General features: G+C 41.8%; 1 protein-coding gene across 4 annotated transcripts in view; it reads right to left on the bottom strand.

Moving 5' to 3' along the window:
- Window positions 1-2,540: 2,540 nt before the first annotated feature.
- The window catches only part of CLCN5 (chloride voltage-gated channel 5), a 223,616-nt gene continuing 207,977 nt past the window's right edge, over window positions 2,541-18,179 (bottom strand). For all 4 annotated transcript variants that reach the window (XM_060183590.1, XM_060183591.1, XM_007529429.3 and 1 more), the window contains 6 exons: window positions 17,379-17,459; window positions 16,203-16,745; window positions 14,098-14,284; window positions 11,350-11,748; window positions 10,969-11,185; window positions 2,541-9,849 (listed from right to left, as the gene is read on the bottom strand). In XM_060183590.1, the coding sequence (XP_060039573.1) occupies window positions 9,759-9,849; window positions 10,969-11,185; window positions 11,350-11,748; window positions 14,098-14,284; window positions 16,203-16,745; window positions 17,379-17,459 (1,518 nt within the window). In that variant the 3' untranslated portion in view covers window positions 2,541-9,758. The remainder of the gene's footprint in view (window positions 9,850-10,968; window positions 11,186-11,349; window positions 11,749-14,097; window positions 14,285-16,202; window positions 16,746-17,378; window positions 17,460-18,179) is intronic.

Raw genomic sequence — 18,179 nt, forward strand, 5'->3', positions numbered from 1 at the left:
CCCCTGTTCCCTCCATTTCTCTCTGTCCTATCCAACAATGACATCAATAACCACAACAATGTTAAACAACAAGGGCAACAAAAGGGAAAATAAATTTAAAAAAACCTTTTAGACATGGGCCAACCATCTTCTCTACAACTATCTGTCCACATTTATACATAGTTGTCCCTTTTTTCCCTGATTCCATCCTCTCTCTCGCCCTCTAAGCCATTCATGACATCAAAGCTACCTCCATATGTCCCTCTCCTTTTCCTTCTCTGTCTCTGTCTCTCTCTTGGTGCTGATGGAGCTGGAGTGCAGAGCCCTCTTATCTTCATCCTATCACTTTTCCCCCGCTGGGAATATGGATCAACGTTATTTATGGGGAGCAGAAGGTAGGAGTTCTGGCTTCTGTAGCTGCTTCTCCGCTGAGCATGGACATTGACAGGTCAGTCCATACCCCCAACCTGTTTCTGTCTTTCCCTAGTGGACCAGAGCACTGGAGATGCAAGGGTCCAGGACACATTGGTGAGGTCAAAATTCTTTATGTAGTACAGAAGATGGAAGGCCTGGCTTCTGTAACTGCTTCTCTGCTGGACATGGGCATCGACAGGTTGATCCACACACCACCACCCTGTTTCTATCTTTCCACAGTGGGACCACTGATTGATTGATTGATTGACTTATTTTAATCAGGAGCCCAGTTTTGAAGAAAAAAAAAAAAGACCAAACTACAAATTTTCAGACACCAGTAAGCTCCCGAGAGGCAGTGAGGTCATCTGGCAAGCTAATAAATGCTTCAGGAGTGTGTTTTGTGTTCTCAGCATCTCCCCATATGTGTGAATCAATGTTCCTTGCCCTCCCTACCCTCTTCCATCCAAACTGCAGAGACATCAGTATTTTTAGTGATTGCACTGACATCTGCTGGCCATTTCTAGGCTTTTCTCTTCAGCTCATATTCCATCAGTCTTTATCTGAACCCCAGAATGACACTAATTCATAACAAGTTGTTGATAGCTGGTTAACAGCCTTTTTTGTTTTTGGCTTCTGTCTTCTCAGCAGAAAGGTATTTAGATTAGAAGCAGGGATGGTGATTATGTGGAAAGGGCCCAACACAATAAATAATATAGAAACCTGAGTTTTGTTTGTGGTCTATGAGGATCAAAGGGGAGTTTTTGTTGTTGTTATTTGCTTTATTTAATTTTGATTTTTACAGAGAATTATCTTTCCTGTAATGAGAAAGTCAGCCAGGGCTGGGTGGTGGTGCACCTGGTTGAGTGCACATTACAGTGTGCAGGGAGTCTGGTTTGAGTCCCCAGTTCCCACCTGCAGGGGGAAAACTTCACGAGTGGTGATGCAGGGCTGCAGGTGTCTCTCTGCTTCTCTATCTCCCTCTTCTCTCTCGATTTCTGGCTGTTTCTATCCAATAAATAAAGACGATTTTTAAAAAAAGAAAATCGGACAAAAGCTTTTATGATCTTGTCAGCAACAAATTATCAAGGCAACACCAGTGTAGATGTGATCAAGTGTCAACTGGAGAATTTTTTTAGAGATGACAGATACATAGATGATAGACAGATAGATAGATGGATGGATGGATGGATGGATGGATGGATGGATAGATGACATAAAAGAAAACAACACTGAAACTTCCTTCAAAGCAATGGGGAAGTCAGGCTCAAACCTGGGTCTTGCATGTGGCAGAATAGTGCACTATCCAAGTGAGCTATCTTGCTGGCTTCAACTAGAGAAAATTTTACAGGAAATCTTGAACAGATGATATTTGCCTTACTATTGAATAGTTGACTGGCAGGAAACAAGAGCAGGATGGGACAGGGGAAAAGGAATCAGATGCAGGGGGAAAAAAGGGCAGAAAAATAGTATGTTTTGTGAAAAACAAGTGGAGGAAACATTGGCACATTCAACAGCTTCTCTGAAACCCTCCTCCTGCCCAGGTTTAATCTACAGGGTCATTTCAGAAGATTTCCCACACAAGTCATTTCGATCCCACCATACCCTGAAGGGGATACTAAGGACCGTACTGTTGACTGGAGTGATTTTAGTCACGTCCTACTTCTTGTAAGAAATGACTATAAACAGAAGATGTGGCAAAGACTATAACCTTTCTCTCTCTTTCTGTGTGTGTGTGTGTGTGTGTGTGTGTGTGTGAGAGAGAGAGAGAGAGAGAGAGAGAGAGAGAGAGACAGACAGACAGACAGAGGGAGGGAGAGAGAGAACGCAATTTATCTTCTAGTTAATTTTCAGGCCATCAGGAGTGTTATCACCAACGCATGAGACAGGAACATTTAAACAGCCCTAATGAATGGGGTATCTGTAGTCTTTCAGAGAATACAGGCTGCCCAGAAATGTGTCTCCTTATGGTAAAAAGCATCACTGGATTCGTAAATGTGAAACTAATTAAGTATTTAATGTGAGGGGGATTGCAGCAGCTTTTTGCATTACCCTTCTCCACCCTCCCCCCCACGCTGTTAGAATCAGAAATCAATAGCTGTGAAACGTGTCTTAAGAAAACCACACACACATACACACCAGACATCAGATTGGATAAGGCTGTGCTTTATTACATGCATAATGACAAATCTGTGCTAAGTGAAAATGTATAAAGCAATGGCAACCTAGGTTTAAGCTACACAAAGAAAGGGCTGGACAATCCCATCAACCCTTGTGTCAATGTCCATTCCATTGCCTTTGGCATGGTTATTTCTGTTTCTTCCAATTTGCATAGCACTTACTTGTCAAAGTATGTTCCATTCATTGTCTCAGTTTCTCCTCACAACAACCCTGTGAGGTAGGTAGCACAATTAACATTATCCCCATTTCGCAGACGGGAACACGGAGGCACAGAGCGGTTAAGATCTCGAGGCTAGTTAGTAGATACATAGGGAATAGAAACCACATCCCCAAACTCCCCAGCCCATGTCTTCCTTTCTAAGTCTACTGCTAAGCATGACCAGGGAGCAGAAAGAAGTGAGCAGTGAGCCACAGCTTGGTACAGACTGTGCCTATGAACAGAGACCAAAGTCTCTAAATGTTAGGATAAAGCTAAGAAAGTGTAACAAAAGGGTTGGCAATGCTCGGAGAAATCATTACTCTGAACAGCTCAGCACCAAGCTTCCTATGGAAACTCAGGTGATGTTAGCTTTGGTTGATGCTAGTTTCCAGATGCCTAGCTACTGCTGATGTCGATCCATTAGTTTCAGAAGAGCTTTCACTAACTGTCCAAAACTATTGGGCTATTGGAAAAGTCACACTGTAGTTTTCTATGCAAAAACTGCATTGTGATTTTTCTGACAACCCAGACAGGTTTTCTTTGGCTACTGCAGTTGGAGCTGGCCCTACCAATGAGCTTAATACAAAGCTACTAAAATAGTGGCCCATAGGCTGGAACCTAGTCCCTCTGATCTTTCTAGCCTTATTGGCTCACCCAAAGGATGGTTATTTTTCCCATAGCCAGAAACAAATGGTCAGAGGTAAGAGCTGGCCTTGGTCAAATGAACAAGAATCACCATCACATTTGTGTCATCCTTGGGTGATGAGGCCAGAGGACTGTCTGGCAGGATCAATTCCTTTCTGGCCTGTACCTGGTTAGCAGCATAGCTTCAAAAGACAGTAAAAAAGAACAAAATCTTAAACACATAATTTTTTTAACCCAGAATGGAATTATATCATCCCAAAGGACTGCATATATAATTTTTAAAAAGGTGACTCCTTATTTAAAAGCGGAGTAATAATAAAAATGGGGACAATTGGTAGGGAAGAAAGGAGAAGGGATAAAGTGACTTGGAGGAGGGGAAAGGAGTACTCCTGAAGGACCATATATTTTCAGGTACACTTAACATGATAAGGAGACCGACTCAATACCACCACTCTGGAAAACCCTTGGCCCCATGTTGCCAGGTAGCACATCCCTGATCAAATCCTAACTCGCTTCTGACTCTCAACAGATTTGGAACAGATCATTACAGGTACAATAATTGATATTTCATTATAGCTACCTTGAGATGCTAAAGTCCTCAAACCTAACCAACAATCATCATTAGTGTTAGCTCCCACAGTGGGGCAAAGCCCCCCTCCATCCCCAATTTGGCCCCATCAATGTGGAAGTATCTTCTATATTGTAGTTTCAGAATAATCTTCTCCCTACCCCTGGGGCCATACTGGAAACAAATTCTTTTTGTTGTTTTGAGAAAACTCCAAATTCTGGGCATGGAGAATTTGGGGGTGGGGGGGTGAGGTTTGAGAAAAATGAAAGACACAGAGAGGAAAGAGAGTGAGAGGTAGAGATATACATGTTTTTGGTGTCCACCTATTTTTATATCATCACATGGAATTTCTCCACACCAGGCCAATCTTCAGGTGAGGCATTGGCTGAGTGAGTATGCACACAGACTGAACCCCCTTTGGAAGGAATTTAGAGGTAGGAAGTTATGATGGCAGGACCGGGTTGGGGCAGCCTGATAGGTCCCATCCAAGAAGTGCAAGTTTTGCCCATCACAGATTTTCTCTCTTGCCTGGGTCAATCTGGCAACATCAGACCATACAGTGAAAGACTTTCTTCTACTCTCAACATCACTTCAACCCTTTGCCCAGATCTAGATGTTTGCAAAATGAGACTGGAGCAGGGGGATAGTGGAGAAGATCGGTATTGGAGAAGCTGCTAGCCCAAGGATTCCAACAACCTCTGTTTTTGGAGCAAACAAGTAAAATTGAGGCAAAGCCCAGATGAGTGGTTACCAAGGGCCCAAGATACACCAATATCACTTCAACTTGACACAGCTCCCTGAGCTCCTGGTCAAAATTCTCAACCTTTTTTCATGTACAAGGTTATACTAAGAATGCTGAAAAATACTTTTTAAAAAATCCCTTTTGCTATTAAGATAGAACACAATCTACCTGACTCCTGTCATACAGGCAAATGGTAGTGGATGCCATCCTGGGTCACGCACGGATGTCTTGCCTCAGGCTGGCGCTCCTGGCTGTGTCCTGCCCATTGCTGCTTTGAGTCTCTCATTTTCTCAGCAGTCTGATCTCTGGGAGACACCTTGACTTTTTCTCCCCTTGAGACACAAGTTTGGCAGTTCATAAATTCCAGGATGGATAGTTGGGTTTTTTTTCCAGGGGGGCGGGCATAGAATAATTAACTTACCTCCTGACATTTTATAAGAACTTATGTATTTTCTTACTAAAACTTTCCCACTGCTATACCTTCCAATTCCCTTGGCAAAGAGTACCCAGGTAACTCCAAAGGTGGCCTGAAAAAGCATAGTTGTGGGCCAGGTGGTGGCACACAGGGTTAAGTGCATATATTACTAAGTATAAGAACTTGGGTTTGAGCTCCTGCTCCCTACCTCTGTGTGTGTGGGGGTGTTTCATGAATGGTGAAGCAGGTCTGCAGGTATCTATCTTTCTCTCCCCTTCCTCTCTCAATTTCTCTCTTTCCTATCTAATAAAAAAAGTAGAAAGAAAAAATGGCCACCAGGAGCAGTGGATTCATAGTGCAGGCACCACTGAGTCCCAGAGATAAACCTGGCATCAATAAACAAAATTTAAAAAATAAAGAAGAAGGAGGAGGAGGAGGAGGAGGAGAAAGAAAGGAAGAAAGAAAGAAGAATCACAGTTTTAGGATACTTAAGTTCAGATCACATTTTTTAAAGTATATTTTTAAAAAATCTTAGAAGAACCTAAGACTCTACCTTACATTTTCTTTAAAAATTCCTGATCTTTATCAGGGTCTCTAAGAGCTCAATACTCTTTGAGTTGTCACACCAGGTGTTCTGCTTTCTTTGAATGGACAGATGGGTGGTCTCCATTTGACTTTGATCCAGCATAAGTAAACTGATTCCTCACATACAATGTGATTCTTTGGCAACAGAAAATACACCAGTCATTTTTAAATTCTCAGTCTTGTCTCCACTATCATCAGTAAAAACTTACCTTCACAAATTGCACTCTTGGCAATGTCTTTAAAAAATGAATGATACTGGGGAGGGGTGTGTGTGTGTTAAAAAGTCCACCACTTTCCTAATTCTCACTAATTAAATAAAGAGCAAGCCCCAATAGGGACAGGTGATTGAAATATATGAAATTCATAGCAATGATTACTTTCCATGGCTGATTCTATTGCACACAAAGTTTTTTAAAAATGTATTTGCTCCCCCTCAATCCCCCACCCACCCCCAGACACTCAGATTCTTAAGATCTTGGTTGAGAATTACTTTGCAGCCAGAAACTACATAAACCAAGTTCCTATTGCTTTATCATTCTCATGATTGAACAGCATTCAAGAGTTGCTACAGAGATTTACACTGTGCTCTGATCTTCCTTTCAAGGGTTCACATTCAGCGTCTGTCGCTAAAACAATTAATTGTTGGGTAGCTCAATCTACAAACTGTTAGCTCTGTACATTGGTAAATCCCAAGTACCATTAAAGTTATACTGTCTACCCAAGGATATGTGTCCTGTGCATTATAACACCCCGACTTCACAGTGGGCTGAGCCAAGAGTCAAAGAAAGAGGTCAGCTTCTGAACAAACACCCAACTTAACAGATATCACAAGTGGCCATTGGTTGATATTTTCAGCCCCTTGCTTCTGCCCTCCCCTGGCATAACATTCATCAACTGCTTTGGCTTCTTTAATGCTTTACATGAGATACATGAACACTCCAGGTCTAACAGTTAGATTCATACAAATCTATGGACTCAATTCCTTTCATGGCTGGATGTCTATGAGCTATCCTTCCCTATAGAAAACCCCGATTCTCTTGAAACACTTATTGACATTCTTTTGTAAACTGTTATCTTGTTCCAGACAGTTGTATTTCTTTTTTAATACAAAAAGACACTAGTCTCAACTCATGTTCACTTTTAAATCACAGGTGATCTAGTCTTTTGCTATTGAGGTATGTGGCCATTTGAGGCTACTGACAGATGTCCCTGCATGGTTTGTGTAGCTGATTAAGTATGTCCAACTGCTAAATTGGCAACAGTGGAAATAACATTTTCCTTTGCCTCAAGACAACTAACTAAGTGTTAAGGTGCTGAGCTAGAAGCCTAGCAAAGAACTTTAGCCACAATTAGTCAACCTTTGAGCCAAACCATAGGACTAGACATATAATGGATAGCATACACCATAACTATTTTTAGCATGTGAATTATAAGGATTCCTGAGAAGCTGAGGTTAATGAATGAAATTTATCAGGAGTGAGGTATCAAAGATATATTCTCTGGAGGGCCAATCGGTGCTGAGCATCTAGAAAGTATACCTTGGCACAGTGTTATCTGATTTCTTAAATTTATTCTCTGAAGTAGCACCTTAACACTGGCTCACCTGTCTAAAATAAAAAAAAATATCCTAGGAAAAACACAGAATGCAAAGATAGACATTCTCCACATGACTGCTGCATTATGAAGTACAACCAAAGCTTTCCAGTGTCATCAGATACCAGAAATATTAACATTTCTTGTTTTGTAGATGTTTACTTGGGCAGCTAATAAGACAAGACAGGCAGGTGGTGAACTAGAAATACACAGATAAGAACTTTGACTTCTACATGGTATATAGGAGTGGTAAGGCAACAAGACTCATCACGTGAGAATGAGAAGCATGGAAGGAACAACAACAACAACAAAGTTTATAAAGCCACTGAGTTATGACTATGATGTGACATACCCCATACCCCAGAGTATGTTTGTTCTTTTTCCCTTTTCATTAAAATGCTAACTGACATGTTGACAAGGAGAAACTCTGATGCCTTGCTATTTTAAACAAACAAATCAAAATAAGCCTAGACTACCAAATTGTGGGCAATGAAAGACTTCCAGATTTTATAAAGATAAGAACCCATGGCGGGGGGGGGGTGTTAAAAAAAAAAAAAACACCAGAAACCTAGAATTAGGAATCAGCAACTCTTAAAATGAAGTAGAATGAGTTGTTTGGGAAGGAAGAGGAAGATGTGGGGGAAGAGGTTTTGAGAGACCACTGATTCTAGGCTGCAAGGAAAGTGAAGAACTGGGAACAGGTTTATATAAGGGAAAAGGCTGAACTCTAATCCCTGGCAGCTAAATCTCACTGCTGTGGGCATCAGAGTGGAAATGGAGCATGACAGCAGTAGCAAAGGGGGCTGTACAGCAAAGCCCAGAGATCTGTCACCTCTGGCCCATGTGCTGGAAGAATGCTGAGCCTTGGTTTACAATTCAACGAGCCCTGGAAGTTCTTTTTTGCTAATAGGAATGATTAACCAGTCATCATATTCCATCCCAAAAGTTAAGGACAAATGAAGAGTGGGAAGAGGAAAAGGATGGAGGGGGAATAACTGCACATGTGGAAAACTGTAGAAAACGAAACAGTGGTCGGAATAATAGTGGCTCTGTGATTCCACCAGGTGTCCCTATAGCGTGATATCTTCTACTGTGGTAAAGGTGGTAGGAAATTGTGACAGGCACCTTTTCAATTCAGTACAAGCACCTTTGGTGTCAGCAGGCCTTGTTCTTATCCCTGACTCTTAGGATGGCTCTGACTTTTATTTAGAATTCTAAGGAGCTTCAGGGAGTCAACAGCTGCCTATCCAATTCTAATACCTTGAATGGATTTGAAATTACCCCCGAATCTGAATTCACGTTCATAGGGACAACGCTGGCCTGTTAGAAGTACTAAACACTGGGAGAAGGTAAAAGTGCCCAGGTATTTTGGTACTGGTGGTCATTACAAAGGAGTGCATGAGAATATGCAGATAGAGCTCAGGACCATCCCTGGTCTACCAGTATGCCGTCTAGACTTCCCTTGATTATTACATATTCCAGAAGCCAAAAAGCACCATCATTTCTGGAGGTGGCATCTGGGTAAGAGGATTACTTGAGACCTCACAAACAGGTGAAATTTCCACTCAGTGACTTTGCTTATAAATGTATCAGCCATTGCTTTCAAGGAGACTGAAGAAATCACTCCTTGCTATGAACGAATCCATGGTAAAGTCGTTGTTCACTAGTTAACAAACACCCACCTGCAGAATTGCCCCCCCCCCTTTTTTTTTGCAGACAAGGAAAAAAGCTCTATACCTTTATCTTTGTGCACTTCAAAAGAGTACCAGGAATAAGCAAGCTATAAAAGTCAACCTCTCTAAATTCATGTAGAAGAGATCAACCAAAGCAGCACTGTTTTATAATCCGATATTAAAATTAACATACACAAACAAATAATGCTAAGTATTGTAACAGGAACGATATGACATTTGAATTGAATGTTCACAGTCTGGAAAATACTATCACCATTTTTTTCCTTCTGGCCTTCCTTTCTGTGGTTGGAAAGGCAAAGCCCCTAGGTCTACACTTCATCTTACACCAGTGACAAGAGTCCCAGAAAAGTGACTTTTTCATGAGTTTCCTGCAGGTCAGGACTGGACGCTTGGAATTTTTCTTGCATAGTTTATAGTGATTGCATATTGATTAGCAATTACTCTTTTAAAAATTAAAAATACCCTTTCTGAGGACAAAAAGAAGGAAACCACAGTAACCTTGTTTACTCTTTCATGAAATCTTCTTAATGTAATGTCACAGAAGCCTAATTGCATTTCCCCCAAAAGAGAACATTAAATTTTCAGAGATTATGTAGTGCAACTGGTTAACTGGCAAGAAAGAGACAACACATTAATATGAATTCACCATCCAAATATAGGAAAGGTGTTTGGGGTACCCAGTTAATATAGAATATCCACGGTCTACAGTGTCCTTCCTGTTTCATATCCGGCACAACCCAGTGATTCTAGTTGAACAGAATGGAATCTGGATCTTGGTTCGCCATCTGTGCTATATGCTTTAACACATCCTTTTTGGTAATGATTCCAAGTAACCGCCTAAAAGCCAATAAATAAATAAATAAACATATCAATAAAAGACACGGAAATAAAAGTCAATCTGTATGCAAGAGAATATCCTCAAAGTTGACAGGCTTTCTCCACAATCCTCTTCAACTGTGCCTTTGAACATAATCTGCACTCACAGAATGATGACATAACAGGGTGAGGCTATGAGTCCTTGGCAAACAGGACACACAAGTAATGTGTAACACATAGGCAAAGAAGACAATGCCTGGGTTCCTGGATATACTCCAAGCCATTCCTACTTCTAGGTCTTAAAGAGTGTGCTCTTTCCTCTGGTTTCATGATTTGTCTTCTCAGACAGAAATCACCCTCACCTTTTGCAGTCCAGGTCAAGTTCCCTCTTCTAGAACACCTATGTGGACCCTACAAGTCAGAATACCAGTATCCTCCTTCCAGCAACACCATGCCCTGTGCATAGGGATTCAGTAAATGTTGAACAAGTCAGGTAGAGAACTGATTGAAAAGATAAAAGATGTCCATTACATCTTTTCAAAAGTTTGGAGGGTGAAATCCTTATCTAATTGCAGGGTTCACATATCTAGTATTTAGAGGAAAATTTATCCTTCTCCTCAACCTGCCCTTTTTACCCCAAGAAAAAGAAAGCTTTAGCCTTGACTACTAGAATCAGGGGATTTGTGTTGAAAGTCTAGCCCCCCCTATATATTAACTGGGGAGCCTTGTATTCATTTTTTGTAACCTTCACAGAAGCTGGGTTCTCTCACCTTTGAAGAGCAATCATAATGAAAGCATTGGAAGGACCAAACATCACACACATACATAGTGTCATAATTTCAGCGCTGGCTATTTAGAATAACACAGCTGTTTCCTTTGTGGGAGAGGAACTGAGTTATTTATAATGTACAACCAGCAATTCACATCTCTCAGACATGCTTTCTTCCCCAAACTCATTTCCTAAGAATTATCATAGTAAATGAAACACAACCATCTTTACCACAGAGTTTCAGAAAGGCCTCAGAGTAATACTATGCTGTTGATTTGAATCAGCCTTGCCTCCTCTTTTTTTTTTTTTTAATCTCTTGACACTCTCTTTGCTCTTAACATCCAATTTGATTTCACCAAAAGAGCACTCACCCATTGTGTGTAACCAGACACTGTCGTAGTCCCAGCTTGCGGAAGATATCCACGACGATCTCCATGGGTGTAAGATCTGTCACAGTGAAGGGGCTAAGATCCAGAATGTTCCGAAGCTTCAGGGTAGGTGGAGTATATGGTGGCATAGGAGGAGAATGCTCAGTGAAATAAATAATGGAAGTACTTACAACTCCATCCTGTTTTTTTCGAGCATTTTCTATTAGAAAACATGGGGTGGGGGAGAGGAGAAAATTTAGTTGTCATTTTTTATCATTTTAGCCTCAAAATAGTCTGCTCTGTCCTCTACCACCATCTCCTCATTTCATGCACGTGTATTTATTTCACTCATTAATTTCATTATCCCATTTCTGAAACCCTTACCGATGGAAATAATGAGATCCCGTCGGAGAACAAAACCCACAAGTCTTTGGGACTCCCGGGACACCACCACAGGGAAGCCACTGTAAGTGGTTTCACTGATTATGGTCTCTACATCTTCCACAGTCATACTGTCCTGAGTAAGGACAGTCAACAACGGGTCATTTCTCCGGGGCTTCATCACATCCATTGCCAGGGTCTTATGAGCAAACTCTTCTTTGGCTTCAAGAAATGGGTATCCATTGAGACGAATGTGAGCATCATAGATGCCCTCTCGCCCAAGAGCATCTGCCACCCATTTGCTTGTCATGGCTGCGGCCATCAGGGGCACAATGTATTCCAGGCCACCAGTTAGTTCAAACATTATCACAACAAGAGACACAGTCATCCGGGTCACCCCACCTGCAGAGAAATAAGATGTGGGGTTTCTGAAAGGGGGCAGAGAACAGGTTTCATTGCAATTACAGGCTTTTCACAGGCCCTATCCAGAAATATTGCTAAAAGGAAGTCTACCCTACAACTGCACAGACACCCAACAACTGCATCACAAGAAGTTCACAGTGAACATGAAGCACGTTTATTAAATGGCGTGATGGAAGCACAAGATGCTGTCTTGATTTCTCTTTTTGATTTAACTGTAGATTTTTGCACTCCCCCCCAGTATAAAATAATTGCAGAAGCTGAGGGGCTTGAGCCTGTTTTCTTTTTTAAAATTTTTTTTAAATTTTATTTATTTATTCCCTTTTGTTGCCCTTGTTGTTTTATTGTTGTAGTTATTATTGTTGTTGTCATTATTGGACAGGACAGAGAGAAATGGAGAGAGGAGGGAAAGACAGAGAGGAGGAGAGAAAGATAGACACCTGCAGACCTGCTTCACCACTTGTGAAGCGACTCCCCTGCAGGTGGGGAGCCGGGGTTCGAACCGGGATCCTTATGCCGGTCCTTGTGCTTTGTGCCACCTGCGCTTAACCCACTGCGCTACAGCCCAACTCCCTTGAGCCTGTTTTCTAAGATTTGGAAAGTCACTGCTGAAATCTCAGAAAATATTTATGATTTATATAAATAGTCACTACCCAGGAGCTGTCTGATGATAAAGAAGCAGAGAAAACATTTTAAATTATGTTTTCACAGTTTTTAAATTATTATTTACTTTTTATTTATTAGACAGAGACAGTGAGAAACTGAGAAGGGGGGAAACAGAGAAGGAAAGAGACAGACACCTGCAGCCCTGCTTCACCACTTGTGAAGCTTTCTCCCCTGCAGGTGGGGACCAGGGGTTTGAACCTGGGTCCTGCATACTGTAATGTGTGTGCTTAACCAGGTGTGCCACCTTCTGGCCCCCTTCACATTTTTTACTGTGCAAAAATTTATGGTTTTATATAAACTAACTTAGATGTTTAATTCTTTAATCCCATGCTTCCCCTTTCACACTTTGTCTTCTTGGCATGATACTACACATTTACTTAAAGTCCTATTTTAAAATTCAAAAATTAGCATCATACTTGAAGGTGAAATAGCACCAAGTATAGATGTGTAGACAACTTAATTAGTCCCTTGCAGTGCATATTTGGTTTGCTTCCAACTTTATGCTATTGTAAATAATACTCTCATGAATTTCTTTTTAATGAGTTTTTAAAATTATATTTATCTATTTATTTATTGGATAGAGACAGCCAGAATTCAAGAGGAAAGGGGATGATAGAGAGAGACAGAGAGACATCTGCAGCACTGTTCCATCACTTGAAAAACACCCCCCACAGGTGGGGACCGGGGGCTTGTACCTGGGTAATTGCGCATTATAACATGTGCGCTTAACCAGGTGCACCCACCACCTGGCCCCATATAATGAATTTCTTGTATAGATAACTCTGTCCAAATTTCTGATGACTTCCTTACTATTACATAATTTGAGACTAGACTTATCCTTAAATGAGATACATATGGTAAATAATGCTTTTTCTCCCCCACCCCCACCCCAAATAATTTTATTCGGGGGATAATGCTTTACAGTAAAGTTGTTGACACCTGGATATGACTTCCCATCTCCCTGTGATAGCTGTCTGCAGAAAGGATGCTTTCTTAAAGCACTTAAAAAATGACAAACCAGGGAGTCAGGCGGTAGCGCAGAGGGTTAAACGCACATGGCACAAAGCGCAGGGACCAGCATAAGGATCCTGGTTTGAGCCCCTGGCTCCCCACCTGCAGGGGAGTCGCTTCACAAGTGGTGAAGCAGGTCTGCAGGTGTCTATCTTTCTCTCTCCCCCTCTGTCTTCCCCTCCTCTCTCCATTTCTCTCTGTCCTATCCAACAACAATGACATCAATAACAACAATAATAACTACAACAATAAAACAACAAGGGCAACAAAAGGGAATAAATAAATAAATTACTTATTTTTAAAAAATGACAAACCAAACAGAACATGGGCAGCTATTTTGCAAAAACACCCCTGCAATCTGGTGTGAGAATAGCCAGAAGTAAAGGACCAATACTGAATGATTGATCGGGTTGAATGGAGGGGGCTTTGGGGTCCTGGTGTACAATGGGAGAGGGGGACCTAAGTTGGGGAAGTGAGAGTTTTCCAGACACCTAGAGAGTAATCATGGGGGCATGAGGTGTTGAATCTATATGTCAATAATTAACCATCCCATAAAGCCCATATATATTTTTAAAAAGCTATACTCAGTTGTGCTAACTTTCGCCCTTCTTCATGACGTCACAATTATTTGAAATCAAGGCCAAGATTACCCACCTAAGCAGGCTGCAGCCCCAACCATCGCATAGAGCCCTGGGGTGATGCAGTCAGCTCCTTGGCTACACCAGCTATTAAAGATGGCCCAGTCATGGTGGTAATAAGCCAGTTGTTCCATTCCTACTCCTAAAAGTCGACCGGTTATAGCACCAACAGCCATGCTAGGAATAAAGAGGCCAGAAGGGATCTGTAAAGAGAAGGCAAAAGATGGTCAGTAAGAAACAATATGATTGCATGGCATATGGTCAGGGCTGGAAGACTGACCCTCTGAGAAGCAAACAGGTTGATGATGATTTAACTGCACTGTGCTAGCAAGGGGCTGTAAAGATTTTTGTAACCCTCTTAGAGATTAGAGGTTCTCTGGGATGTGCAGGCAAATAAGGCTACAAAGGTGCTTACTCTGGTTCAAGTCCCTTCAGGTATAATCCTTAACTTTCCAGACCAACACAGACCTGGAGGCAAAAATTAAGCTTTTCTCAATGCAAAGGAGATTATATAGATGGTTATTTCCCCCAGTTCTGAATTCTTAATAATCATCTTTTATTGACTACCAGGTTCTATGCTTTAAAAAAAAAATTAACTATTTCCCAGTAAGCCTAGGAATTCTAACCTCGTCTTTTTTTGTTTGTTTAATTAATTGGATAGAGACAGAAATTGAAGGGGGAGTGGAGAAAGGAGGAGTTGCTTCACAGGTGGTGAAGCAGGTCTGCAGGTGTCTATCTTTCTCTCCCCCTCTCTGTCTTCTCCTCCTCTCTCGATTTCTCTTTGTCCTATCCAACAACGAACGACATCAACAACAACAATAACCACAACAAGGTTAAAACAACAAGGACAACAAAAGGGGAAAAAAACATAAAAACCTAGGAAAGAGAACACTTAAAAAATTCCTGGGGCTAGGTGGTGGCGCACCTGGTTGAGCATACATGTTATAGTGCTCAAGGACCCAGGTTCAAGCCCTTAGTCCCCACCTGCAGGGGGAAAGCTTCACAAGCAGTGAAGGAGGCCTGCAGGTGTCTCTGTTTCTCCCTATCATCCCTTCCCTCTCAATTTCTGTCTGTCTCTATCCAAGAAATAAATAAAGATGATTAAAAAAATTCCATTCTGGTTTATTCTGATCCATGAAAATGACAATGAGTACTAAAAAGTAAAGGTACAGTAAAATATACTGACCTGATTGATACTTGCTTTAGACAGTTTCATTTAGCATAAACTGTGAAGTTCTTGATAACAATATACTGATAATAACAGCCATCTATGTATGGCTACATACCAAGTTGAGCCACAGAAAATTGCTATTTCAGTGGTCAAAATGGCTAGATGTCATCAAGTTCATTTGGTTAAGCCCCGTATTTTTGCTTTGTTGGTAAATTCTAAAGTAAGCCTACAAGGCCCACTAGTGTACTGGTCACATTTTTGTTTTAATACTGAATACATCTGAATAAATACCTCACCATTATTTTTGAGGAGCAAAATATGTTTGTGACCAAAAAGGGAGAGACTATTTTTACCTAAAACCTCATCACTGAAATTTGTATTTGGTCTAAAGTTAAGCTGAAAGAATTTAAGACAGAGACATTATCAAAGAGTCAGGTGGTGGCACGTCTGGTTTAGTGCACACATTACAGTGCTCAAGGACCAGGGTTCAAGCCCCTGGTTCCCACTTACAGGGGTGATAGCTTCACAAGTGGTGAAGCAGGGCTGCAGGTGTCTCTCTGTCTCTTTCCCTCTCTATCTCTCTCTCCTCTCTCCATTTCTCTCGGTCCCTAACCAATAATAAATAAGTAAATAAAGATTAAAAAGAGAGATGCAATCAAGAAGTTATGGAGACATGAATGGGTATTGGACATTGAATGCTAAAGTATAGGGCTCTAAGTTGAGTCCCCAACAGTGCATGTGCTGGAGTGATGCTCTGGTAAGTCTTTTTTTTTTTGAAAGAAGTTTATGGGGATGCCTTGACTTGAAAGGACTTTGGGGTGGGGGGCTGAGGCAGGAAGGTTACACTGGAAGTACCAAAATAAGCTATGAGTATTGTATGCAACTTTGATTTTTCCGAACAAATCCACAACTACATACACCTCTAAAAAGGATCAAAAGAATCTTCTCACCTTCATGCCAAAGGTGAAAATGGTAATAACTATTTTCAAGATCAGCGTCAAGGCCAGCTGCCACATGGCACTGTAGACTCCCGCACCAGCTGGTCTGTCAGGCAGCTCACCCCCCTTGCTTGTGTTGAACCGATTCTCATAATCACAGAGCTTGGAAGAATCTAGAAGCCCACAGTCATTAAACAGCTCAGAAATGAGCTCACTTGTGCTCATGCGGGTGTATTCATTGGGGAAAGCCAGGACAGCAGTGATGGCCGTGACAGTGAGGACCTCTATGACAGGATATTTGCCCAACTGAGTGGTTTTACGCTTCCGACACCAGGCAATGTTTGTGCGGATAAACAAAGCTCCCCACAGGCCACCAAAAATGCCCAGTAGAATAAAGGGTACAAGCTCAAAGAGATGCCACGGGGTATGAAACTCCACGTAAAACAGAACCAGGCGGCTGTTCCCAAAGGGATTGATGGATCGCAGTGTAAATGCTGCCACCAAGGCAGCAAAGAAAGAACGCCACAATGTCTTCAGGGGGAAATAGTAGCTAACCTGCGAAGAGAAAGGGAGAAAGCCAACTCAGTCGTTCGTGGAAACTATAGAGGTACAAAGTAACCCAAGAAGCACTGCAGAACTTTCTATGGTGTTGAAGGGGTGGTGGTGGTAGATGATATTATCACTAAGACTATAGGACTACTTCCAAGTCACGTATACATGTATTATTACATCGAAATGCCCCTCCTTGTTCCCTCTTCTCTCTCTCCGGGTCCGGATGGGAGTTGGAGTTCAGAGCCCTCTGGTCATCTTCTCACTATCATTTCTCCCCCACTGTGAATATGGATCCAAATTATTTTGGGGGGTACAGAAGGTGAGAGTTGTGGTTTCTGTAATTGCTTCTATGCTGGACATGGGCGTTGGCAGGTTGATCCATACCCCAGCCTATTTTTATCTTTCCCTACTAGTGGGGAAGGGCTCTGGATGAAGTTCTAAGATGCACTGGCGAGGTGGTTTAGCAGTGCCTATAGTTGGTGGTGCCGGGATTAAAGCTGAGAATGAAAACTACCCCCTTTGGGCAGTTCACACAGCATACTGTTGAGTTAGGCAGCACATGTCTGGACTGCAAAATGTATCAACACAAGCAAATGAAAGCAAGCACATCTGCTACAGTCAGGACAAAGTAGTTACCTCTTCAAGGCTGAATAATACTCCACCAATAGGTGCCCCAAAGGCCACAGATACACCGGCTGCTGCGGCAGCTGATAAGACCTATAAGCAAAAACTCAAAATTAGTCAGAGAACTGCCAACATCTTCAAAGAAATGTTAGTGCTCGCTAAACACTAAAAACACCACACATGGCATATCAGATTGATTAGAAATAAAGTTCAAGTTGTACAGATTTGGACAGTGAATACTATTTTAATATTTTATTTACTTATTGGATAGAGACAGAGAGAAATGGAGGGTGGGCTAGAGAGGGAAAGAGAGAGAGACACCTGCAGCGCTGCTACACTATTCATAAGGCTTTCCCCCTACAGGTGGGATGTGGGGGTTTGAACCCAGGTCCTTGCACATTGTAGCATGTGAGCTCAACAGGATACATCACGACCCGGCCCTAACAGTGAACATTTTTGGCTGACTATTCAAAGCACATGGTTGGCATACTTAAACACGTAAGGAGTTTTTTTATTTGTCTTGAATTTTGACAGGTACCTGTTAATTTGGGCTAATGAGATAGCTCACTTGGATACTGTGCTGTTTGCCATGTACATGGCCCAGGATTATTCCAAATTATGCTCCGTATTCCCAGTCCTCCTAACCTAGTAACTGAACCCGAGCCTGAGCCCATACCCCCTCCCTGTTTGCCACTGAAATGAAGGACTCACATTCCTTTGTAAGTGAGAGTTAAAGTCTCCTCTAATAATACAAAACTGGAGAGAGAGACAGAGAGACAGAGAGTAGGAAAGGAAGAAAGAAAGAGAGAGAGA

This window comes from Erinaceus europaeus, chromosome X, assembly GCF_950295315.1.
Source record: "Erinaceus europaeus chromosome X, mEriEur2.1, whole genome shotgun sequence".
In the NCBI taxonomy this organism is placed as follows: domain Eukaryota; kingdom Metazoa; phylum Chordata; class Mammalia; order Eulipotyphla; family Erinaceidae; genus Erinaceus; species Erinaceus europaeus.